The sequence below is a fragment of the Phocoena sinus genome, chromosome 12, assembly GCF_008692025.1.
Source record: "Phocoena sinus isolate mPhoSin1 chromosome 12, mPhoSin1.pri, whole genome shotgun sequence".
Lineage (NCBI taxonomy): Eukaryota > Metazoa > Chordata > Mammalia > Artiodactyla > Phocoenidae > Phocoena > Phocoena sinus.
In genome coordinates, this window is record NC_045774.1 from 26,964,340 (window position 1) to 26,985,368 (window position 21,029).

General features: G+C 40.4%; 1 protein-coding gene across 2 annotated transcripts in view; it reads left to right on the forward strand.

The window, feature by feature from the left end:
* The window catches only part of MAP3K5 (mitogen-activated protein kinase kinase kinase 5), a 224,254-nt gene that overhangs the window by 168,736 nt on the left and 34,489 nt on the right, over positions 1 to 21,029 (forward strand). For both annotated transcript variants that reach the window (XM_032651201.1, XM_032651202.1), the window contains 5 exons: positions 5,474 to 5,607; positions 12,181 to 12,308; positions 12,959 to 13,095; positions 14,019 to 14,124; positions 19,823 to 19,980. In XM_032651201.1, the coding sequence (XP_032507092.1) occupies positions 5,474 to 5,607; positions 12,181 to 12,308; positions 12,959 to 13,095; positions 14,019 to 14,124; positions 19,823 to 19,980 (663 nt within the window). The remainder of the gene's footprint in view (positions 1 to 5,473; positions 5,608 to 12,180; positions 12,309 to 12,958; positions 13,096 to 14,018; positions 14,125 to 19,822; positions 19,981 to 21,029) is intronic.

Consider the following 21,029-nt stretch of genomic DNA (forward strand, 5'->3'; position numbering starts at 1 on the left):
TGAAAAAGGTGTGAGCGAGTGAGGGCAGAAGGCCTTGGAAGCATATCAGACCAGAATCTAATCCAGCTTTTGAGGGTCAGGTGGACAGTTCAAGAAAGCTACCTTGTTTTGAAGGCAGAATTACCTAGGTAGAATACGCATATGTGTAAAGGCACAAAGATCTGTGGAACCTCCCTGGGAATTCTGAGGGGACACTGATGAGATAGAAGGTTAGACACAGAGGCAGAAATAAGGTCCTGAAGGGCATTGATGCCAGACTAAGGAGTTTAGATTTGATCCAGAAAGTAATGAGGAACCGATAAAGCAGAGGCAGTGATATGAACATGGAAAGCTCACTTTGGAACTTTGAACTTTGGATAGTTCACTGTCCACTTAATGGAGAATGAATTAGGGAACAGGGCAACAAGAGAGGAGAAGACAGGGAGGCCAATTAAGAGTCTGTAGAATTAGTACAGAAGCAAGGAAGGCCTGAAATGAGGCAAGAGCAGTGAGGATTAACCTGGTGGCATTTGGCAATCAGTTTGATGTGGGGAGTAAGGGAAAGGGAAGGATGGAGTCTAAGATGGCCAAGAGATGTCTACTGTATGTTTGAATAAGTGAATGGGTGTTCATTGGATATTGACAAGGTGCTGGAACATCTTTACAGTACTGGTGTTTGGAACCAGAACTAAGAACTAAGATGCAGCTCTCATGCTGTAAAAGGATTTTCCTTCACCATTGGCAGTAGAAGGAACAGAAAACTTGGAACCTGATGAGCTGGTTTAAACCACTGCTCTGACATACTTTCAGTGGGAGATACTTTTGATCATTTGTAAATTGGAGCTAATCATAGACCTTCCCTACTATGACAAAGGCTTATTATGACCATCAAATGAGGTAGGTTATTGAAAGCTGTTTTTCTTTTAATTATAGTGCATTATAATAATGTAAGGTGGTGGTAGTACTAGGTTCAGTGTACAGGTTTCCGTCCCTTTGATAGACACACTGGCGAAGATGAGCTACTTTGGTGATGGTCCCTGTCCTGCCTCCTGCCAGCCTGGGTCCTGGCTGGTAGAGTTCCAGCATGCATGGTACAGCATGGCGGAAGTCCGGGCCGCAGGAGTTGGGTGTAGAGACTTGGACTCCTTCAAGTGGAATTTTTGGACTCTGCTTACTGCCTCTTTGCTGGAGTTTTATCTTAGTGTGGGGAAATTGCTAAATGATCCCTGTTTCCTGTTCTCTCATCCTGTAAACATATCTAGTTTTCTCCTTTGGTCTAAGACAGCCTTCAACCATATATTAGGTAGCTAGGAGTATTCTCTATTGTACATTGGGTATAGACAGTGTTGCCACCGGGCAAGTAGACACCTGTCTTCCAAAGCTTGGCCTCTTTCCTCTGCCAAAGAAGGGTCTACAACAGGGAGACCAGTGCTCACCCCGTCCTAGCATGTGGGCATAGCTTTCCTCAAAGCATACAGCCTGATTGCCTTCTGTCAAGGCCTGGAAGCCTATTGGAAACAAATAAACAAGCTGGTAACAGTATGCCCCCATATTCCTCATCCTCTGTGACAGTGGTCTCTCAAGTTGAGGGTGTATACCTCAGAGAGTTCACCGAGTAATCTGATTACCTACTTTGTAGGTAATTTGTCCTTGTTATCTCTGCTTTCTTTTATGATCTTCTCTTTGCCTTTCATATTTTGTAGTTTCCCTATATCATATCTGAGTGTGAATTTATTTTTATTTCTCCTACTTAGGGCTCAACTTCTGGAGGTTAGGTTTGAGTCTGTCTCAGATCTGTCTGGCCTTTTTGAGAGTGTCTTATCCTTTTCTCATGTTTTGGATTTCTTATTTTATATCTTTATGTTAAATGTACTTATTTTAGAGTTTCAATTTCTTTTATTTTGTGAAATTTTAGGGATTGATATTTGTCAAATCAGCCAGCACTCACTGATGGTGAATTGTTTCATTATATATTTTAAAATTTTGGATTGTGAGCTCAATTTCAGTGGTGCATTATCAGGGAGAATCCTGCATAGCCTGTATTAAGGGAGTCTTCCTTTTAAATGTTTTGCTTTGTTTCTGTTGTCACTCCAGGGATTTCCCAGGCTCAAGACCAATTACGGGTATTAATTATAAGTGTAAATGTGAACTTCAGACAGCATGAGGATCGGCCAATGGTTGGAAGTATTCAGAGGAGACTTGTTTTTGTCAACTCAGAGCTTAGTCTAAGAAAGATAAGCTTTCTTTTTGTTTCTCAGTACAGTGGGCTGACTTTTTTCTAATCTACCATCTCACCATGTTATAGTCCTCAAGGACCCTGGTTTTATGTGTTCCAGCTCTTCACCTTGCATAGGCACAAGGCTTCATTTTCTGTCCCCAATGACCATTAAGACCAAAGTCTCAGATAAGGAATTGGTGAATTGGAGCCCAAAGACCAAATCCAGCCCACCACTTCCCTTGGTAAATAAAGTCTTATTGGAACAAAACCATGCCCATTTGAATGGGCTATTTACAGTGGCAGAGTTGAGTCAATGCCACAGAGATCGTTTGGCTCACAAATCTGAAAATATTCAATATCTGGCCGTTTACAGAAAGTGTTTGCCAACTTCTGCCCTAGATTAATAAGTCTGAAAGCCCTGCCCTCATCCCCACCGCTTGGGCTGCAGGGACATCATTTCTTGTGATTATCCCTTTAGTGTTCCTTTTCCTCTTAATCTCTAGTCTTTATAAGCCTGGCTAGGCAATAAAAGTATTTTATTTTATCTAGGTATTTTGGACAGGAACATTTTCTTTTTTTTTTTAAGTGATAATGTTTTTTAATTTTATTTATTTATTGGCTGCATTGGGTCTTCATTGCTGTGCACAGGATTTCTCTAGTTGTGGTGAGTGGGGGCTACTCTTCGTTATGGTGTGGAGCACAGGCTCTAGGTGCACGGACTTCAGTCGTTGTGGCATACGGGCTCTGTAGTTGTGGCTCGTGGGCTCTAGAGCACAGGCTCAGTAGTTGTGGCGCACAGACTTAGTTGCTCCATGGCATGTGGGATCTTCCCGGACCAGGGATCGAACCCGTGTCCCCTGCATTGGCAGGCGGATTCTTAACCACTGCGCCACCAGGGAAGCCCAACATTTTCACATACCTAGCCTACTGTACTGCCAAAACCAGAAACTTATTCTACTGTCTTTGGATAGTAATATATTCTTCTTTTTTGTATTTTCTTGACTGACCACTTAACTTGATCATTAAAAATTTTTCTTTCTTTTCTAATGCAATTCTTTTTTTTTTAACATCTTTATTGGAGTATAATTGCTTTACAATGGTGTGTTAGTTTCTGCTTTATGACAAAGTGAATCAGTTATACATATGTTCCCATATCTCCTCCCTCTTGCATCTCCCTCCCACCCTCCCTATCCCACCCCTCTACGTGGACACAAAGCACGAAGCTGATCTCCCTGTGCTATGCAGCTGCTTCCCACTAGCTGTCTATTTTAGATTTGGTAGTGTATATATGTCCATGCCACTCTCTCACTTTGTCCCAGCTTACCCTTCCCCCTCCCCGTGTCCTCAAGTGCATTCCCTATGTCTACGTCTTTATTCCTGTCCTGCCCCTAGGTTCTTCATTACCATTTTTTTTTTAGATTCCATATATATGTGTTAGCATACGGTATTTGTTTTTCTCTTTCTGACTTACTTCACTCTGTTTGACAGTCTCTAGGTCCATCCACCTCACTACAAATAACTCAGTTTTGTTTCTTTTTATGGCTGAGTAATATTCCATTGTATATATATGCCACATCTTCTTTATCCATTCATCTGTCGATGGACACTTAGGTTGCTTCCATGTCCTGGCTATTGTAAATAGGGCTGCAATAAACATTGTGGTACATGACTGTTTTTGAATTATGGTTTTCTCAGCATATATGCCCAGTAGTGGGATTGCTGGGTTGTATGGTAGTTCTATTTTTAGGTTTTTATGGAAGCTCCGTACTGTTCTCCATAGTGTCTATATCTAATGCAATTCTTTAAAGCCATGAAATTTTTCATCTCCTTGTCATTCTTTTCAACTATTTTGTAATTCCCATGATCATTTACTTTTTAATCCCTTGATAATTTTAAACTGTAATAGTCAGTTTTCAAACATAGTTTTTGGCTATCTTATTTTTAATATCTTATAGTCAAAGATCATGGTTTTTATGATAGCTATTCTTTGAAATTTGTCTAAATTTTCTTTGTGGCTTAATATGTGACTAATTATTTTATGTCTTTCATATATGCACAAAAGGAATTTATATCTGGATACAGGGTTCTCTCTGTATTTGTTATACCAAACTTGTTATTTGTGCCATTAAGGTCTCTATTTTGAATTTTTCTGCTAGATATATTGGTTTCTAAAAGAGTTCCATTAAAACCTATTGTGATTTATATTTGTCTATTTTTCTCTGTAATTTTGTCAGCTCTGTATATTTTAAGGCTATGTTGTTAGTGACTGTCAGATCATTATCCTCTTTTGGATGATTTTTTTGTTTTAAAGTTAACTTTGCAGGTTTATGAAAGTTAGAAATCAGGTTTTTTTTAATGGCTAACTCAAACCCTTCGGTGAGTTGAACCTAGCTATATGCTGCCAGTTTTATACTCTAGCAAAATGTAGACAAAAGAAGGAGCTTGTGCTTATGGTCTCCCCTGCTGGTTTGTAGTTTTACATTGGGTTTCTACAGACACTTGGCTTGATCATTTGATGACCCTGAATCCTGTAGTTTAAGTTCACAACAAAAGATGTGCCTTTCTGGGTGACACCTCCAGGTCTGAGAAGGTCCCTCCCTACCAAATGTCACTATACCCCTTTCATTTGATCCATTTTCCATATTCAACTGACATTCTTGACGCTTTGGGGTTTAGGGCTGTAAATATTTCCTTTTTACATCAAAAATGAAATTTTTCCTTCGTTTTTATTTTTAAAATGTTTTTTAATCTTGGGGAATTGGGAATCGGGGCTGAAGTACAAATAATCCTTACTTTATTATTGTCAACCAGTAGGACCTCAAAATTTTCCTCTTAAGCAAAGCCTTTCGGTGGTTTTATTCCCCTGGCAGAGTGTGAAATACTTTCATAGTACCAAAAGCTGAAAAACAAAAGAAAGGTTAATGAGATGTGATAGCTATTGATAGACATTGATGCTAATCATACTCATCTCCAGAATCAATGAAAACCAGGATTCAGTGGGTAGAAAAACTCCAAGTGGGCTTTTGGAGAAGCACCTTTACAGATTTAAATACAGTCTCCCCTCTATTCATAACAGCTGTGAAAATATGAACACACTATGCTCTATGTTGAGTCTGTTTTTTGGTTCTTGAAGCTGCTGCTTTGAACTTTGTCTTATTCTTTCCCTTGTGAAAGCCATTTGATAAAATAAGGAAAAATGCTCTTGGAAAAAGTTGATGTTTAAAATGTGGACTGCAACTGATTTTCAATCTTCTCTCCCCCTTTTTCCTTTTGTAGTATGACTACGAATATGACGAAAATGGTGACAGAGTCGTTTTAGGAAAAGGCACTTATGGGATAGTTTATGCAGGTCGAGATATGAGCAACCAAGTCAGAATCGCCATTAAGGAAATCCCAGAGAGAGATAGCAGGTACAGTAATTGTGACTAATGAAAGCTGTTTTCTAAGGTATTTTGGTTGTTAATAGCATTTTAAAAAATATTTTGGTAATATTCTAATTAATGAAACTCTGTCTGAAAACTCCACGGCTTTAGTTAGCTCCCTCTGAGGTTTAGCGGCTGCATCATTCAGTGATTCAAGCACAACACTTTAGTGGGGAAGGATGGCATCTCCGAGGTAACAAGGACAGGACTTTCAAAGAGAAGAAAAGAGAATAGTCCTGCGTGTGTTGGGCTCAGGTTATGTTGGATCATGGTTGGTTTATTATCTAGATAGATGGGGAATAAGCACCAGCAGAAATGGTTTGAACCAGGGGTTCCAATTTCCGGTCAGACACGTAATGACGTTGGAAGTCAGCACTCCGTCCTAAACAGCAAGTGGAGAGCTGAACAAACTGAGAAGTCAACAACTCTTACTTTTTCCGAGCCGTTGGAAAAGCGACGTCACAGGACAAACCACCGCCCCCCACACTGGAGACACAGTTGTAGGGCAGAAGCCCTATCAGATCCTCACAAAGAATGTCAGAGAAAGTCCCCTTCCCCAGGCTTCCTGCAGAGGTAGAGGGGAAATAACCATTTGGAAATACACCTGTTCTTAACAAGGCCTGCCCTCAAGAGAAACTATTCTACCAGAGCCTAAACTCTGTGTCATCAGAGCCTAACAAACCTAGGGGAAGAGACATGCCCAACCCCAGGCCCCTCTAGCCATCCTATTCCACCGAAGCGGGGACTGAGAAACATTTGTGAAGTTCACAGCTCAGCAGTGCAGGCTCTCTAAAAGACAAGAGACTAATTCACAAAACCACAGAACAATGCTTCCCCTCACCCCACACCTCAACACCATACCACTAAAGGTCTATTTAGCAGAGTTCTTTTTACCTAATACATCATGTCCAGATTTCCACAGCTTTTTTTGTTTGTTTGTTTTGGGTTTTTTTTTACAAAGCATACTGAAAGGCAGCAAATACAGTTTGAAGACACAGCGCAAGCATTAGAACCAGACTCAGATATGACAGGGATGTTGGAATTATCAGACTGGCAAATTTAAAACAACTGTGATTAATATGCTAAGGGCTCTACTGGAAAAAGTAGAAAACATTCAAGAACAGATGTCAGTGTAAATGGAGAGATGGAAATGCTAAGAAAGAATGGAAAAGAAATGCTAGAGGTGAAAAACACTGTAACAGAAATGAGTTTGAGGATATGTCGATAGAAACATTCGAAACTGATAAGCAAAGAGAAAAAAAGACTGAAAAAATTGAACAGAACATCCAAAAACTGTGAGTTGACTATAAAAGGTGTGACATACCTAAAGGGAATACCAGAAAGAAAAGAGAAGGAGAAGAAATATTTGAGGAAATGGTTTGAACCACACATAATGGGGCCTTGAGGAAAATGGAATGGTTTTTAGGAACAGGAAAGTTGTACAGGGAGCAGGACAGCTGTGGTGGCAGGGTTATCTGTTGCTCCGTGCTCCAGTGCTCTGTCCTACCATTTGTTTCTCCAAACAACAATTCTCTCTTCTCTCAATTTCATGATTTCTGCTGCCTCATAGCTTTTCTTACGGCTTCTCTTTGTAAGGTAGCTGCTCCTACAATCAATTACTTACATTTTCTACATGTTGTAGATTCAGACTCTGAAAGAGAGAGAATTGGATTGAGTCTCTTGTTGCAACATTTCTTATTCGGCCAAACTTCAATGCTGGGCTACATCATGGATTTATTTTGGCTGCCCCTCAAGTTCACGGTATTTGGCCACCGTGGTACAGTCACATGATCGGCTTTCTTCAGAAAGGCACTCCTGTGTTTACCCAACCTCTCCACTTGTAAATCTAAAAGGCACCTCAAGGTTAACATGGCCCAAGCTGAACCATGGATTTTTTACCCTCAAATGTACTTGACCTGCAGGATTCCCTATCTCAGTTAATCTCACCCCACCCATCCAGGTGTTGAGGCTACTAGAGTTCATTTGGATTCCTCTCTGTCTCAGTTTACGTTACTCCATCATAAGTTCTACTGTTGTCTCAACCTCTAATGTTTTCTGAATTTTTCCACTCTTTCCCATCACCAGTCTAAGCCTTCGGGTTTCCCACGCAGACTCCTTACTGCAACTGATTCATAACTAGTCTCTGCATTTGAGGTAGGAGATAGATGGGCCCCTGGGCTGGACAGCTGGTGTTTGTCAAGTGGAGTAAAATTGAAGCCTTGTTTCCCCTAGACACTCCTAGGACAAAATTAGTGGCCGGAGCTGAACTCTGCTGAGGTAAAGAGATAAGATGACCACTCCTAAGGTCAAGGAAAACTTCCCTGTCTGCCCATGCACAGGAAGCCTCCTTGGGGGTCAAAAAGGGAGGGGGCACCACCCCATAATAAGTGTGGACATGCACCCACAGGCCTCAGCAGTGGAATCCATCTTAGCAAAAAATTGTGCACGCATGTTGGGGAACAGGTCAGGTGTGAAAAAAGAAAGAAGGTAATTGGCCAAAGGTAAACAAAGACCCGGAAGGACTGTCCTATATGAGTGATTTAAATCACCTCTTTACTGCACTCCTCCTCTTTAGAGAGGACGCCTGTACCCTTTCTCTCTGGGTGTGTATTTCTGCCTTGCTTCTGACTTAGATAAATAAATGGTTCTTAGTGTGCTCTCCCACTTGTTGTGCTGTGTCTCTAATAATAAACTTTGTGCCTGTTTTACAGTTTTTGCCTCCTTGAAACATTCTTGCTTTCAAACGGGGACAAGAACCAGGGGAACTTTGCTTCTAGCCTCTAGCCCCTGGTGGACTAGCAGCTAGGATTCCTGGTTTTCATCCAGGCTACCCAGGTTCGACTTCTGTGTAGAGAACTAAGATCTCTTCAAGCCCGCTCACTGCTGGCTCTCCAAGATCACTTCACTCTTTCCTCCACTCCTACTCCACCCTTCCTCAGAGAAGGCACAGAGATCGTTCTCAAGTTGAAATCACATTGTGTCACTACCACTTAAAACCTTCAGTGGATTCTCATGTAACCAGTGTAAAGCCCAGAACCCTTAGCATAGACATCTGCCTCCCTCTGGGGCCTCACCTTCTCTATTGCAGCCACGCTGTCCTCTCTCTGTCCATCAGGCCCACCAAGGCTCAGTCCTCAGATTTTGGCAGGATTGCCTCATTTTCATCAGTTAGGTCCCAGTTCAATTCTCAGGCCCTCAGAGACGCCTTCTCTGATTACCCCAAGCTGAAAAAAAACACCCTTCTTTCCCATGCATCCAGTGTCCCAGGCCTCAGCTCTCTTTCTGCTTCTCCATCCTTAGTCTTCATCCTTGGTGCATGACTGTGACAAGTGGCCACTGTGCCTTCAGCCTCCATATCTGCATTCCAGGCAGGAAGAGGAAAAAGGAAAACAAATTTTCTCAGAAATGTCCAGCATACTTTCACCTCTGTTTCATTGGCCAAAAGTGGACACCCATAACTACAAAGGAGGCTAGAAACTCCATAGCTTTTAAGTTGGCCAGTTGTTTCTCCAAACAAAATCATAAAAAGAGGGAAGAACAGATATTAGATAGGCAGACAGTAAATTCAATTTTATGTTTTCTGTGGTATTTTTGCAGTTTCCCCTTGGTTAGTTCATGAGACATATATATGAGTTCTTACGGGATGGTGATAGAAACTATTCATTAAATACCTAAGGGAATATACATAAATTTGTCATATTAAAATTTTTGTTAAATATTCCTATAGGTTCTTAAGTATTATATACATAGAGTGGATTTTTAAGCAATACAGAATTTTAAAGAGTTGTCACTATCAACTTGCGGCAGCAAACTCGCTGATCTGCAGCAACATCACCTCCTTTCCCACCACCAGATGAATTTAAATAGGTACTTGGAAGGAAACCACTTTTAAAACTATCTTTGTAGCTGAAGTTTGTTCAGCTGCCGCTGTGCACACACAGAGTACACCGACACCAATAAAGATCCATTTGGTATAATATGGGTCGTTTGAAAATACTTGCATGACAAGCCCTCCTCTTGAACAGCTAGTGTGGGACATCTTTTTGTTACCTCTAAAAGAAGATTGCAGTGAAGTCTATCACGTTACTGTGAGATGTAGCACACAAAGGTATTTCCACCTTTGTGACCTGGAGAGGTTTTTTCAGGTTGCTTTTGGTAGCGGTTACAAAGGATAATTGCTAAGATGGTAGAATGGGTATGAATAATGCGTAATCCAGCCTATAGTAACCACTGCCGTCTGTGGTGAAGGATCATAGCAACAAAAACAGCTGCTTCTGTGTTTCCCTCACATTCTAAAAATGCTTTGTTAGAGCATCACAGTCGTCGTAAGAGCGAGCTGGTGCATTTTACGGACACTCTCATAGTCTGTCTCAGCTAGTTGTTCATCTCAGGTGGGCTTCCGCTAACATTCTACACACCCCTCAACTATTAACTTAGATCAGGTATTTCCACCCAGCGGTATACTAGAGCCATCTGGGGAACTTTACTGATACTCAGGCCCTACCCCTCAGAATTCTGGGGTGGGTCGTGGGCATTGATATTTTTAAAAATCCTTCCGGGAGATACAAATGTCCAGCCGAGGTTGGGAACCACTGCTTTGGATGGTTGTAGTGGGAATTTGACTCATCAGAGGTGCTCTGGAGACATGTATGATTTAATAATTTTTCAAAGCTAAATGCGTGTATCTCTATCGGTACCATTTCTTCTTTCCATTGTCACAGCTAATTGAGAAGAAACGGGATTTTTTTGTAATTCCTGTAGACGAACATTGCTTATTGACCTGAGCAAATTATAATTTCACGCAAATTCAGTGCTTGATACTTAAACTTTCACTTACATTTAGTGAGAATTGCTAGGTGTTACTAATCATTTCGATATTGGAGAAAAGTTCTTTTTCTTAGCCAGGATGAATCCTGACTATCATTGTAACTTTGAGCTGTCCTTTGGTTACGTAAGGAGGAGTGTGTGTAGTACATTTGTTTCTCCAGGATCTTATATTTAAACATTTATGATTGATATTTAAGAGAGTGTCAGGGGTGGGAGCCCTTTAATTATCATAAACTGAGTTAGCCTCTTGCTTCAGATAATTTAGGCATCTTGATCTACCATATCTATAGAATTGGCCCAATATTGCCAGGAATAGCTTTGAGTCTCTGTTTATGTTTATCGTTGCTGACATCCTACCACAGTTAGTTATACAATAATTATATTAATATAATATATGATGGTATATTAATATTCAGGAGTTAAGAGCCTACAAACTTCATAGTACTTCAGATAATCATCAAAAGTGTTGTTCTGATTCCACATATATGCATTAATATATGATATTCGTTTTTCTCTTTCTGACTTCACTCTGTATGATGATCTTATTTACAAAGCAGAAATAGAGACACAGATGTAGAGAACAAACATATGGACACCAAGGGGGGAAAGTGGAGGGTGGGGGAAAGGGAGTGGGATGAGTTGGGAGATTGGGATTGACATGTACACACTAATATGTATAAAATAGATAACTAATAAGAACTTGCTGTATAAAAAATAAATAAAATTCAAAAAAAAATGTATGGGTACCAAAGGGGAAGGGGGTAATGAATTGGGAGATTGGGATTGACATATATACACTATTGATATTATATATAAAATAGGTAACAAGTGAGAACCTACTGTATAGCACAGGGAACTCTACTCAGTGCTCTGTGGTGACCTAAATGGGAAGGAAATACAAAAAAGAGGGGATATATGTGTACGTATAGCTGATTCACTTTGCTGTACAGTAGACACTAACACAATATTGTAAGGCAACTATACTCCAACAAAAATTAAAAAAAAAAAAAAAAGTGTTGTTCTGTCTGTTCCAGAAATACAAACCACTTTCATCTTATAATTTGATAAAGCAGTATATACCAAGTACATGATTTTGAGGTCTGGTCTAAAACTGGTCTTTCAGTATGGAGGCTCGGTTAGGATTGGGTAAAAAAATTATGATAGGATAGAATTGGATGGAATAGAATCAAGGAGGCTTGGCATATAATGGTTTTATGTTTTCTACTAACGAGTTGCTGGGCCTTTCATTAAGTTCTGGAATGAATATTAAAATTATTTGCAATTTTTATCTTCCTGAGCAAGAATCTCCTGGAATAGTAAACTTAGGAAGCCAATGGAATAGAAGGTCATGTTAATGTGGACAGTGAGCTGTGTGGATGATTTCAATTTTCCTGGGTTCAAATCTTAGCTCTTACACTTACTAGCCTCGAGATCTTGGGCGGGTTAGTTATCCTCTCTGTGAATCAATTTCCTTATCTGTAACATGGGCATCTTAGTAGTACCTTCTCATGGGCTTGTTGTGAGAAATGAGTTAATATATACAGAAGACCTAGGGCAGTACCTGACACATTTCCCCTTAGACCCTACCAGGGCTCCAACGTCACAGAATTTATGTGGTGAGAAATAAAGGCCGTAGATGGTCATAGTTGATTTCATATATGGGAATTTTCCATTTGTATTGCTTAAATGTTTACACAAGAGTCATTAGCTCCCTGGCATTTGCGTGTCTTTCAGATACTCCCAGCCCCTACATGAAGAAATAGCACTGCATAAGCACCTGAAGCACCGAAACATTGTTCAGTATCTGGGCTCCTTCAGTGAGGATGGTTTCATTAAAATCTTCATGGAGCAGGTCCCAGGGGGTAAGAGATGGTTTTCTTTCTTTAAAAAGTGTAAGTTTCTACTATGTATAAATAAGCTACAAGGATAGATTGTACAACACAGGGATCATAGCCAATATTTTATAACTATCAATGGAATATAACCTTTAAAAATTATGCATCGTTATGTTGTACACCTGAAACTTATATAATAGGGTACATCAACTATATCTCAATAAAAATAAATAAATAAAGTATGGGAAAACCTCAGAGAACAACTTACTTTAAAAAATATATATGTTTCTGGGGCCTTGAAGAGGAGTAAAATTGAATGGGATTTACTAGTTTACAGGTCTTCATTTGTCTAAAGGTACAGAAAAATTTGACATATGACATTACCTTACAGTTTATGAGGGGACAGTAAATAAGTATCAGAACTGTTTTTGTATCAATCATCGTGACTTGGATTAAGGTTAGCAAACTGAGTGGTCTTTGACTGTATTTGATAATGACCATCTTCAGAGCAGGGACACTTTCCTATTTATATTTGAGCCCAAGTACTGTATCTAGTATAGTACCTGGGCCACTGTTAATAACCAATAAATGTTAGCTTAAATTCATGGTACATTATTAACGTGCCTTAAAGAATTCATTTGGATAAGATTTTATCCTCTGTCTCTCCCTACTTACAGGAAGTCTTTCTGCTCTCCTTCGTTCCAAATGGGGCCCACTGAAAGACAACGAGCAAACAATTGGCTTTTATACCAAGCAAATACTGGAAGGATTAAAATACCTCCATGACAATCAGATAGTTCACCGGGATATAAAGGTAGGATGAGCTAGGATTCATTCTCCTAAGTTCCCTGCTGAGTAATTGTTTTATTTGCAAAGGTCATATTGTCTTATGGGTACTAATTTGGAATGATAAATAAATCCTAGAAACAGCAGAAATATATCACTCTGCCCTGAGTCAGTTATTGATATTCATGTCTTATCTCTTCTACTCAAGGAATAAACCCGTTAACCATGTTCAACCAAAAAAGATTCAGTTTGCACTATATGTCTGGCCCTGTTTCAGGTGCCCTGTGGGACTGGTGGCTCAGCAGAACAAAGTTAAACAGGATATGGTCCTTGCTCCCGAGAGGCTTACAGGCTGGTTAATCTTTGTATCCTTACTACTCAGTAACTATTTGTTCAATTAATGGATGAATAGTTAGAAGGAAAAAATAAAATCCCCACTTCTCACAAGTATCATATACTCATGTGTTGAACTAAAATTAGATAATTTATGAAATTCTCCTTAAAAAGGGAAAATTCAGAACTAGTAAATTTATGACAAAGTCTGGACTATTGAAAGTAAGTTAATATTACTACCCTAAAACCAACCCAAATACCCATTTATTTGTGCTGCCCCTAAATATTCCAGGAAAAAAGTAAAACAACATAGAAAAGAAAGGAAAGTGATTGAGAAGTTAAAAATATTGTAAGTTATCATACCCATATCACACACAAATAGCCCCTACTATCTGTAAACCTCGTTTGACCTTGTGACCTGAGTAGCAGATTGTGAACTGATAATATGTAAACGAAAGTGGTGTCAAGAATTCACTACTGAGATTAACTATTAAGGAAGCGTATATAATCAGTGTCCTTTTTGCTGTAAGGACACCTTTACTTACTAGACTTTCAAGCCAACAACAAACAATATTGGAAGAAAGATAACATTTTTGATTAAAATTCTCTCTTTTCTAGGGGGACAATGTGTTGATTAATACCTATAGTGGTGTTCTCAAGATCTCTGATTTCGGGACATCAAAGAGGCTTGCTGGCATAAATCCATGTACTGAAACTTTTACTGGTATGTTTTTGCAATGATGATAGAGACCTTATGTAATTAAAGAAATAATTGCTGCATTTGAGCACAATGTGAGAGAGATATTTAGTCTGTGTTCTTACCAACATTAATGTTGATATCTTTTGATGCCCTGAAAAATGTTATAGAGAATTTGATCTGGCCCATTTCTTACCTCGTATTTATATGACTCGCTCAGGCTCCTGCTTAATGCCGCTGAAGATTTTTTTTTTAACTCTCAATTTGTTATTTGTTTTTCTTTTCATGTCATTACTTCTCTCCTGGTTGGGCTACAACCACTATAATCCCGACAAGATTCCTTTTTTTAACGTTTCTTTAGCCCAGCCTCTCAGTGATTCTTACTTATACTTTAATCATTTCCCATTTGGACTGTGAGTTCCCTCTTTCCTAATCTGTTTACTCCCTGTGGTCTGTTCCCCTACACAGCACATAAATAACTAAGATTTCAATTCAGAAAAAGGAAGTGACTCACTAACTCAGAAGCAGGGTGGGGAGAAAGCTTTCCCCGAGAAATTAGGCAATGCAGCTACTGAGCTGCCGCTGGAGCAAAATCCTGGGAGGGTGGAGACAAAGTGATTTCCAAACAGGTGACAGTAGCCAAGAGGAAACAGAGGCTCAGAGAGATTGACTGCCCAACAGTTATGGGGAGGACATCTGGAACTCCAATCCTGCTCTCCACTCCAAGTTTTTACCACTCCATTATTCTGCTGATTCTCATGAAATGTTAAGTTCTTGTTATTGGGAATTCCCTGGCGGTCAGTGGTTAGGACTCAGTGCTTCCACTGCTTTGGCCCTGGGTTCAATCCCTGGTCAGGGAACTAAGACCCTGCAAGTGGCATGGTGTGGCCAAAAAAAAAAAAAAAAGATAATGAATTATCTTTGGTCTAATATAAAGCAAAATGGACAGATGTCCCCCTTTCTGAATTCTGTGAGGAGGTGGCATGGCCTCCATTTTGCTGATGAGGAAATTGAGAGAGAGAAGGGACTTCATACCCAGAAGAAACGATAGAACTCAGATTTGTAATCTACCCCTTGTTCTTTGCTTTGATCTTCTTGCCCAGTCCATCTTTCTCTCCACCTTGCTGAAGAATCTGTTCTGGAAGCCTGGAAAGGGGAAAGGAAGAGAGAGAGAAAGTCTATAAGGCTTCGCCTCAGAACATTCAATCAGCAAATTCTCTGACCCCATTCCTACTCTCACGGTAGTGGGTATTTCAGGGCACAGAATTAAACACATTTACAAAGTATTTTTTTGAACAAAATAAGTTTCATCCTTCTAGCAACTTTAAATATATTTACATTTCTTTTCCTCATACTCCCTCCATTTGGCAAGAGTCACTTTAGATGGTGCCAAGACTCAGTAATTTCTGCAAAGAAAATCCTTACTTTCAGACTCTTGATTTGGGCAAGGTGTTAATTTACTATCTGCTGCTTATCTTTAAAACATTTTTTTTAATCGCCAGAGAAGTTGTAGTAAAGCAGTCCTCCAGGACCCCTTTGCTTGGACTTCTTGCACTGACCTCTCATGATGTGATGTGTGTGACACATATGCGCGGGTCTGTCTCCAGCGCTGATCACGAGGGCCTGGGGTGTGCAGGCCTCACAGCACTAACTCAGTGCTGGCCAAGGCACAGGTATAGGCAACCTCTGATGAAGTGAGTTGAAAGACAGTGACCTGTGTGACTTCTTAGTGATTTGGTGAGAGGGAAGGCAGCAGCAACTACCTCCTATGGAGCGCTTACTGCATCCCTGTTAAGTGCATTATATGTTATTTCATTGGAATTCATATGTCAACCCTAATCCCTAGGTATCATTTTCCCAGTCTATGGTGAGAAAATTAAGGTTCAAAGAGGTTAAATAACTTGCCTGAGGTCACAAATCTAGTAAGGAAAAGACTGCATTTCAACTAGACTTAACATGCCAAATGGAATGAATTAGCTTCTCCCCGAAACCTGTTCCACCCACCCTGTTCTCTGTCTCGATTGGCCACTCCAAACTTAGAGTTATCCATGGCGCCTCTCTTTTCTCACGCTTCAACTCAATCCATCAAGGAAACCTATTGGCTCTGCCTTCAAAATGTGTCCAAATTTGGACCAGTTCCTCCCTCCTTCCACAGCTCCCACCTCACCTGCATGACCTCAATAGCCTGTTCTCCCTGCTTCCGCTCTTGCCCCTACAGTCTTCCCTCAACACCACAGGCCAGAGCAATCCTGTAAAAACATAATTCAAGCCCTATCACTCAAAGACCTCAATGGCTTTCTATTTTTTGAGTAAATAGACACCAAAGTCCTTACAATAATGGACAAGGCTCAGACCTACTCGGAGTCCGTTACCTTTTAGACCCACTTCCTATCCTTCCCACCTTGCGCAGGCCTTCCTGCACTTCCTTCATTACACCAGGCGGGGTCCTGCTGCAGGGCCTTTGCACATGCTTTTCCTTCTATAACACTCTTCTCCCAACTCTGTGCCTGGCTAAGTCCCTCACCTCCTTCAAGCCTTAACTCGGATGTCATCTCAGTGAGGCCTGTGATTGCCCTGTTTACATGGCAGCCCTTCCCTGGGCACTTCTGGTTTATTTTGTTTTTTTTTTTTGCGGTACGCGGGCCTCTTACTGTTGTGGCCTCTCCCGTTGCGGAGCACAGGCTCCGGACGCGCAGGCTCAGCAGCCACGGCTCACGGGCCCAGCCGCTCTGCGGCATGTGGGATCTTCCCGGACCGGGGCACGAACCCGTGTCCCCTGCATCGGCAGGCGGACTCTCAACCACTGCACCACCAGGGAAGAAGCCCCCTGGGCACTTCTGATCCTCATCCCCTGCTTTTTTTTTTTTTCTTAACACATCACTTACTAACATTTATATAATTTATTTATTTATTGTACTATAGTTTATTGTCTGTCTCCCACTGCAAAAATGTAAGCTCTACAAGCCCAGGGATTTTTGCCTGTTTCAGCCACTGCTATATTCTAAGTGCCTGGCCTCAGTATAGTAGACCCTCAGTATAGATCTGCTAAATGAATGAGTGGATGTAGTGTGACATCAAAGTTTAAGCTTTTAACCACTAACTTGTAGTGGCTCCCTGGGTGGTTGCAGTGGCAAAGAAATTCTAAAACAGATTATTTTAAAGTAATTTTTTATTTTGAAGATATGAAGATATATGAGCTATGGGTTTTAGAGTTAATACTCTCACTTGTTTTCCTTGGGCTAATGTTCAGATTGGCTTGATCTTCATTATCCCACTCTCTAAATCTCTTTCTATAAAATAGTGTGTCATGTGCTTGTGGGGTAAGGAGAGCAGATAGGAACACATGACTGAGCCTGCTTTTTTTAGCACCTGCTCGATGGGGGATAATTAATACAATTGGCAGATATTGCTCTTTGAAATATCATCTGATGAATAAAAACATTGCATAATTCATTGTTAATATATTACTTGAATTGTCCGGTTTTTTAAATTCACTATATTTTTGGTCAATTGTAATTCCTGCTGAGATGTTAGTACAGCTTAAATTCTTTCATTAAGTCTATTTTTAGATCCAGAGATATAAAAAGAGTGGTAGACTTCAACACATATTTTCTAAACAATCACTTGATTTTATTTACATTGTAAAAAATGATGACTTTGGGGGAAGCTATCAAAGAAGAGAAATCATAACAGTTTTCTACTAAGGGTAGTGATTTGAGGAGCGTGGTTACCTTATCCTTCACCAGGAGAAATGCTTTCCTCCAGTAATGTTACTGATTTAAGCTGAGAGCAGGCATGTGGAGTCGTATATGACTGTGAACATGAGCTACTGTCATGTAATGATGAGGTCTGGAAGATAAACCTGGCAAAATGACAATATGTGACAAAAATAATACACTTTTCCTTATTTTTATTTTTGTTTTTGTTTTTGCGGTACGCGGGCCTCTCACTGTTGTGGCCTCTCCCGTTGTGGAGCACAGGCTCTGGACGCGCAGGCTCAGCGGCCATGGCTCACGGGCCTAGCCGCTCCGCGGCCTGTGGGATCTTCCCGGACCGGGGCACGAACCCGTGTCCCCTGCATCGGCGGACGGACTCTCAACCGCTGCACCATCAGGGAAGCCCTCCTTACTTTTATAAACACAGCCAGTTTCTAGCCTTTGATAGTGGATTTTATAGGAACTGTTTAGAGGAAATTTGTGTAGCAGTTTTCACCTATAAATCAGGCATGGGGCATTCATAAAAGGTGTTGCCTGTATTTATCAAAATGTCTGTCACTTTGGTTATGAATCAGAAAATACTGAAGTGGCTCTTTTGGCAAATGCCTCAGAACTTGAAATAATTCATTATGGCATCTTGGTTGGGTTATATCATTTGTGTGAGTATATCAGAAGCCAGGGACATGCAATTATCTGTTCCTGTTCACACTCCTGACTCATTGCTGGACTTTGAGAAATCACTGCAGGTTAGAAGTATAAATTTAGCCTCTAGTTTGAGCCAATGAGACAATTGCAATTGAGTGTCCACTTGGGATATACGAAGCCGGAACTAGAGCCGGAGTTCTTGGCCCCCACTTAATGCTCTTTGCATCATACCACACTCTATGACTCTCTGATTCCATGAAGCCTTTTAAATCTCCTCTCTTTTTCTTTCTATTCTTCTAAACTCTGGTGGTTTGTCTATACTGATGGCTCATGACCTGTCTGACCCATTAAATCTGTTATCCATGGACCACAGGCTCACAGCAGAAGCCACGTATGTTAGATTTACAGAATAACGTACACCCAAAATTATTTACATTATTATTATTATTATATATGTATATATTTTAGAGGAAATTGGGGGTAGGAGTTTATTAATTAATTTATTTATTTTTGCTGTGTTGGGTCTTCGTTCCTGTGTGAGGGCTTTCTCTAGTTGTGGCAAGCGGGGGCCACGCTTCATCGCGATGTGCGGGCCTCTCACTATCGCGGCCTCTCTTGTTGTGGAGAACAAGCTCCAGGCGCACAGGCTCAGTAGTTGTGGCTCATGGGCCTAGTTGCTCTACGGCATGTGGGATCTTCCCAGACCAGGGCTCGAACCCGTGTCCCCTGCATTAACAGGCAGATTCTAAACCACTGCGCCACCAAGGAAGCCCGTATTTACATTATTTTTAACAGTGACTTTCAGAATCTTCATGCTTTCGTGATTAAGAAATGAGAATGAAAACAGAAGAACTGAGCATTCAATCAGGAATTGAGAAATAACAGACTAAGGAAATGGATGAATGACCTAAATATTTCCTGGAAAAGATTAGAAGTATACATAAAGGGAGTCTTCATGTATTTGAAAAACTGATTGCAGAAAAATGTGTGTTGATATATTTTCTGTTATTCTCAAATGATCGTTAGAAGTTTCTAAGAGGTCCCAGTGAAATGATGCCTCAATTATAATCAACTATCTAGGAAAAGAGAAAGTATCTATTTGTAAACAGATAATATTCGTATGCTGTTTTTATGTCACCAGTGAAATCCATTATGAAAACTGCTATTTCCCCTTTTATTAACAGCATAAAAAACTGGAATTCAAAGAAGATGAGCTATTAAGACCCGAATCATGCTTTTTTTTTTTTTTTTTTTCCGAATCAGGCTTTTAAAGTTACCTGATTTATATAAAGAAATTGAAACTGTCATTACGTGTTCATCTGTTTTCTCTTTTTAAAGTGTAACTGTGTTTGAATTATGTGCAGGTACCCTGCAGTATATGGCACCAGAAATAATAGATAAAGGACCAAGAGGCTACGGGAAAGCAGCAGACATTTGGTCTTTGGGCTGCACGATCATTGAAATGGCCACTGGAAAACCACCCTTTTATGAACTGGGGGAACCACAAGCAGCTATGTTCAAGGTCACATTTCATATGTCTTAAATGTCTTAAAAACCAGTGGTTAAAGCTCTTCATAGCTCCTGGATGTTCCATGTATGTATGTCATATTTTTTTAGGTAAAATGAAAGGAGCCTAAGTAAGCGCAATCTAAGATATAAAGTTCAAGATTCACTCCCCCTGGTCAACACCTCTGCCTCACATGGAGCACCTCTCTCCACGTTAGTTTTCCCAACTATAAAGTGAGATTCAGTGTAGCTTCCTGTGACTGCCCTTTCACAATGCAGTATAAATAACACATCACTCCACAGAAGATGATTTAAGCTCTTTGGGAAACACGGTCTGAAAAATCTTCCACTGAGGGAGATATAAAAACATGTTTTCTCCATTTAGGTATTAAAGACATATTTTCCTTTACTCCTCTATCATAATAGTTTGAAGGCTCTGTAGATAAAAGGGCATAGTTTCTATTTTAAGTACATCAAACTTATTCTCATCTGTCTACTCTTCTAGCCTGTTAATTTGCCCATTAGTAACTGTTTTGGAGGTGGGAAAGGAAGCAGCTCCATCTTTCAAAATAGGGAGCACATGATATGCAAATAGGCCTGAGAGAGCCCAGGGGCCACAGCTTCAGCATCCGGGTCCTGGGCAAACAATGACCTGCCCATGAATCCCTGTAGTCCTCACCTTCCACTCCACCAAGCCAGAGGAACATTAAGCGGAACACCTGTTTCCCAAGAAGTAAAGCTCACATGCCTGCTATTCTCTAAGGCATTGGACTTTTGATCATAATTCATTATTCCTTTCCCTGCCACTGATCGTGTTTCTAGTACTTACTCCGTTTGTGAATAGCCTCTTATGAGGGACCACGTAGTACATACCCTCCAGTGTTTGTACAAAGCTTGGTTTACTTTAAGAGACAATATGATAGGCTACTGCTGATACAGAAATAGTAGTGTAACCAAACCTGAAAGAACAATGAGAGCTACTCAGGGAGCTCCCTTTCTGGACCTGAATGGATGTCTTTCTCTTCTTGGCCAGTCTTTCAAGTTTTCACCAGTCTCTAGGACTTC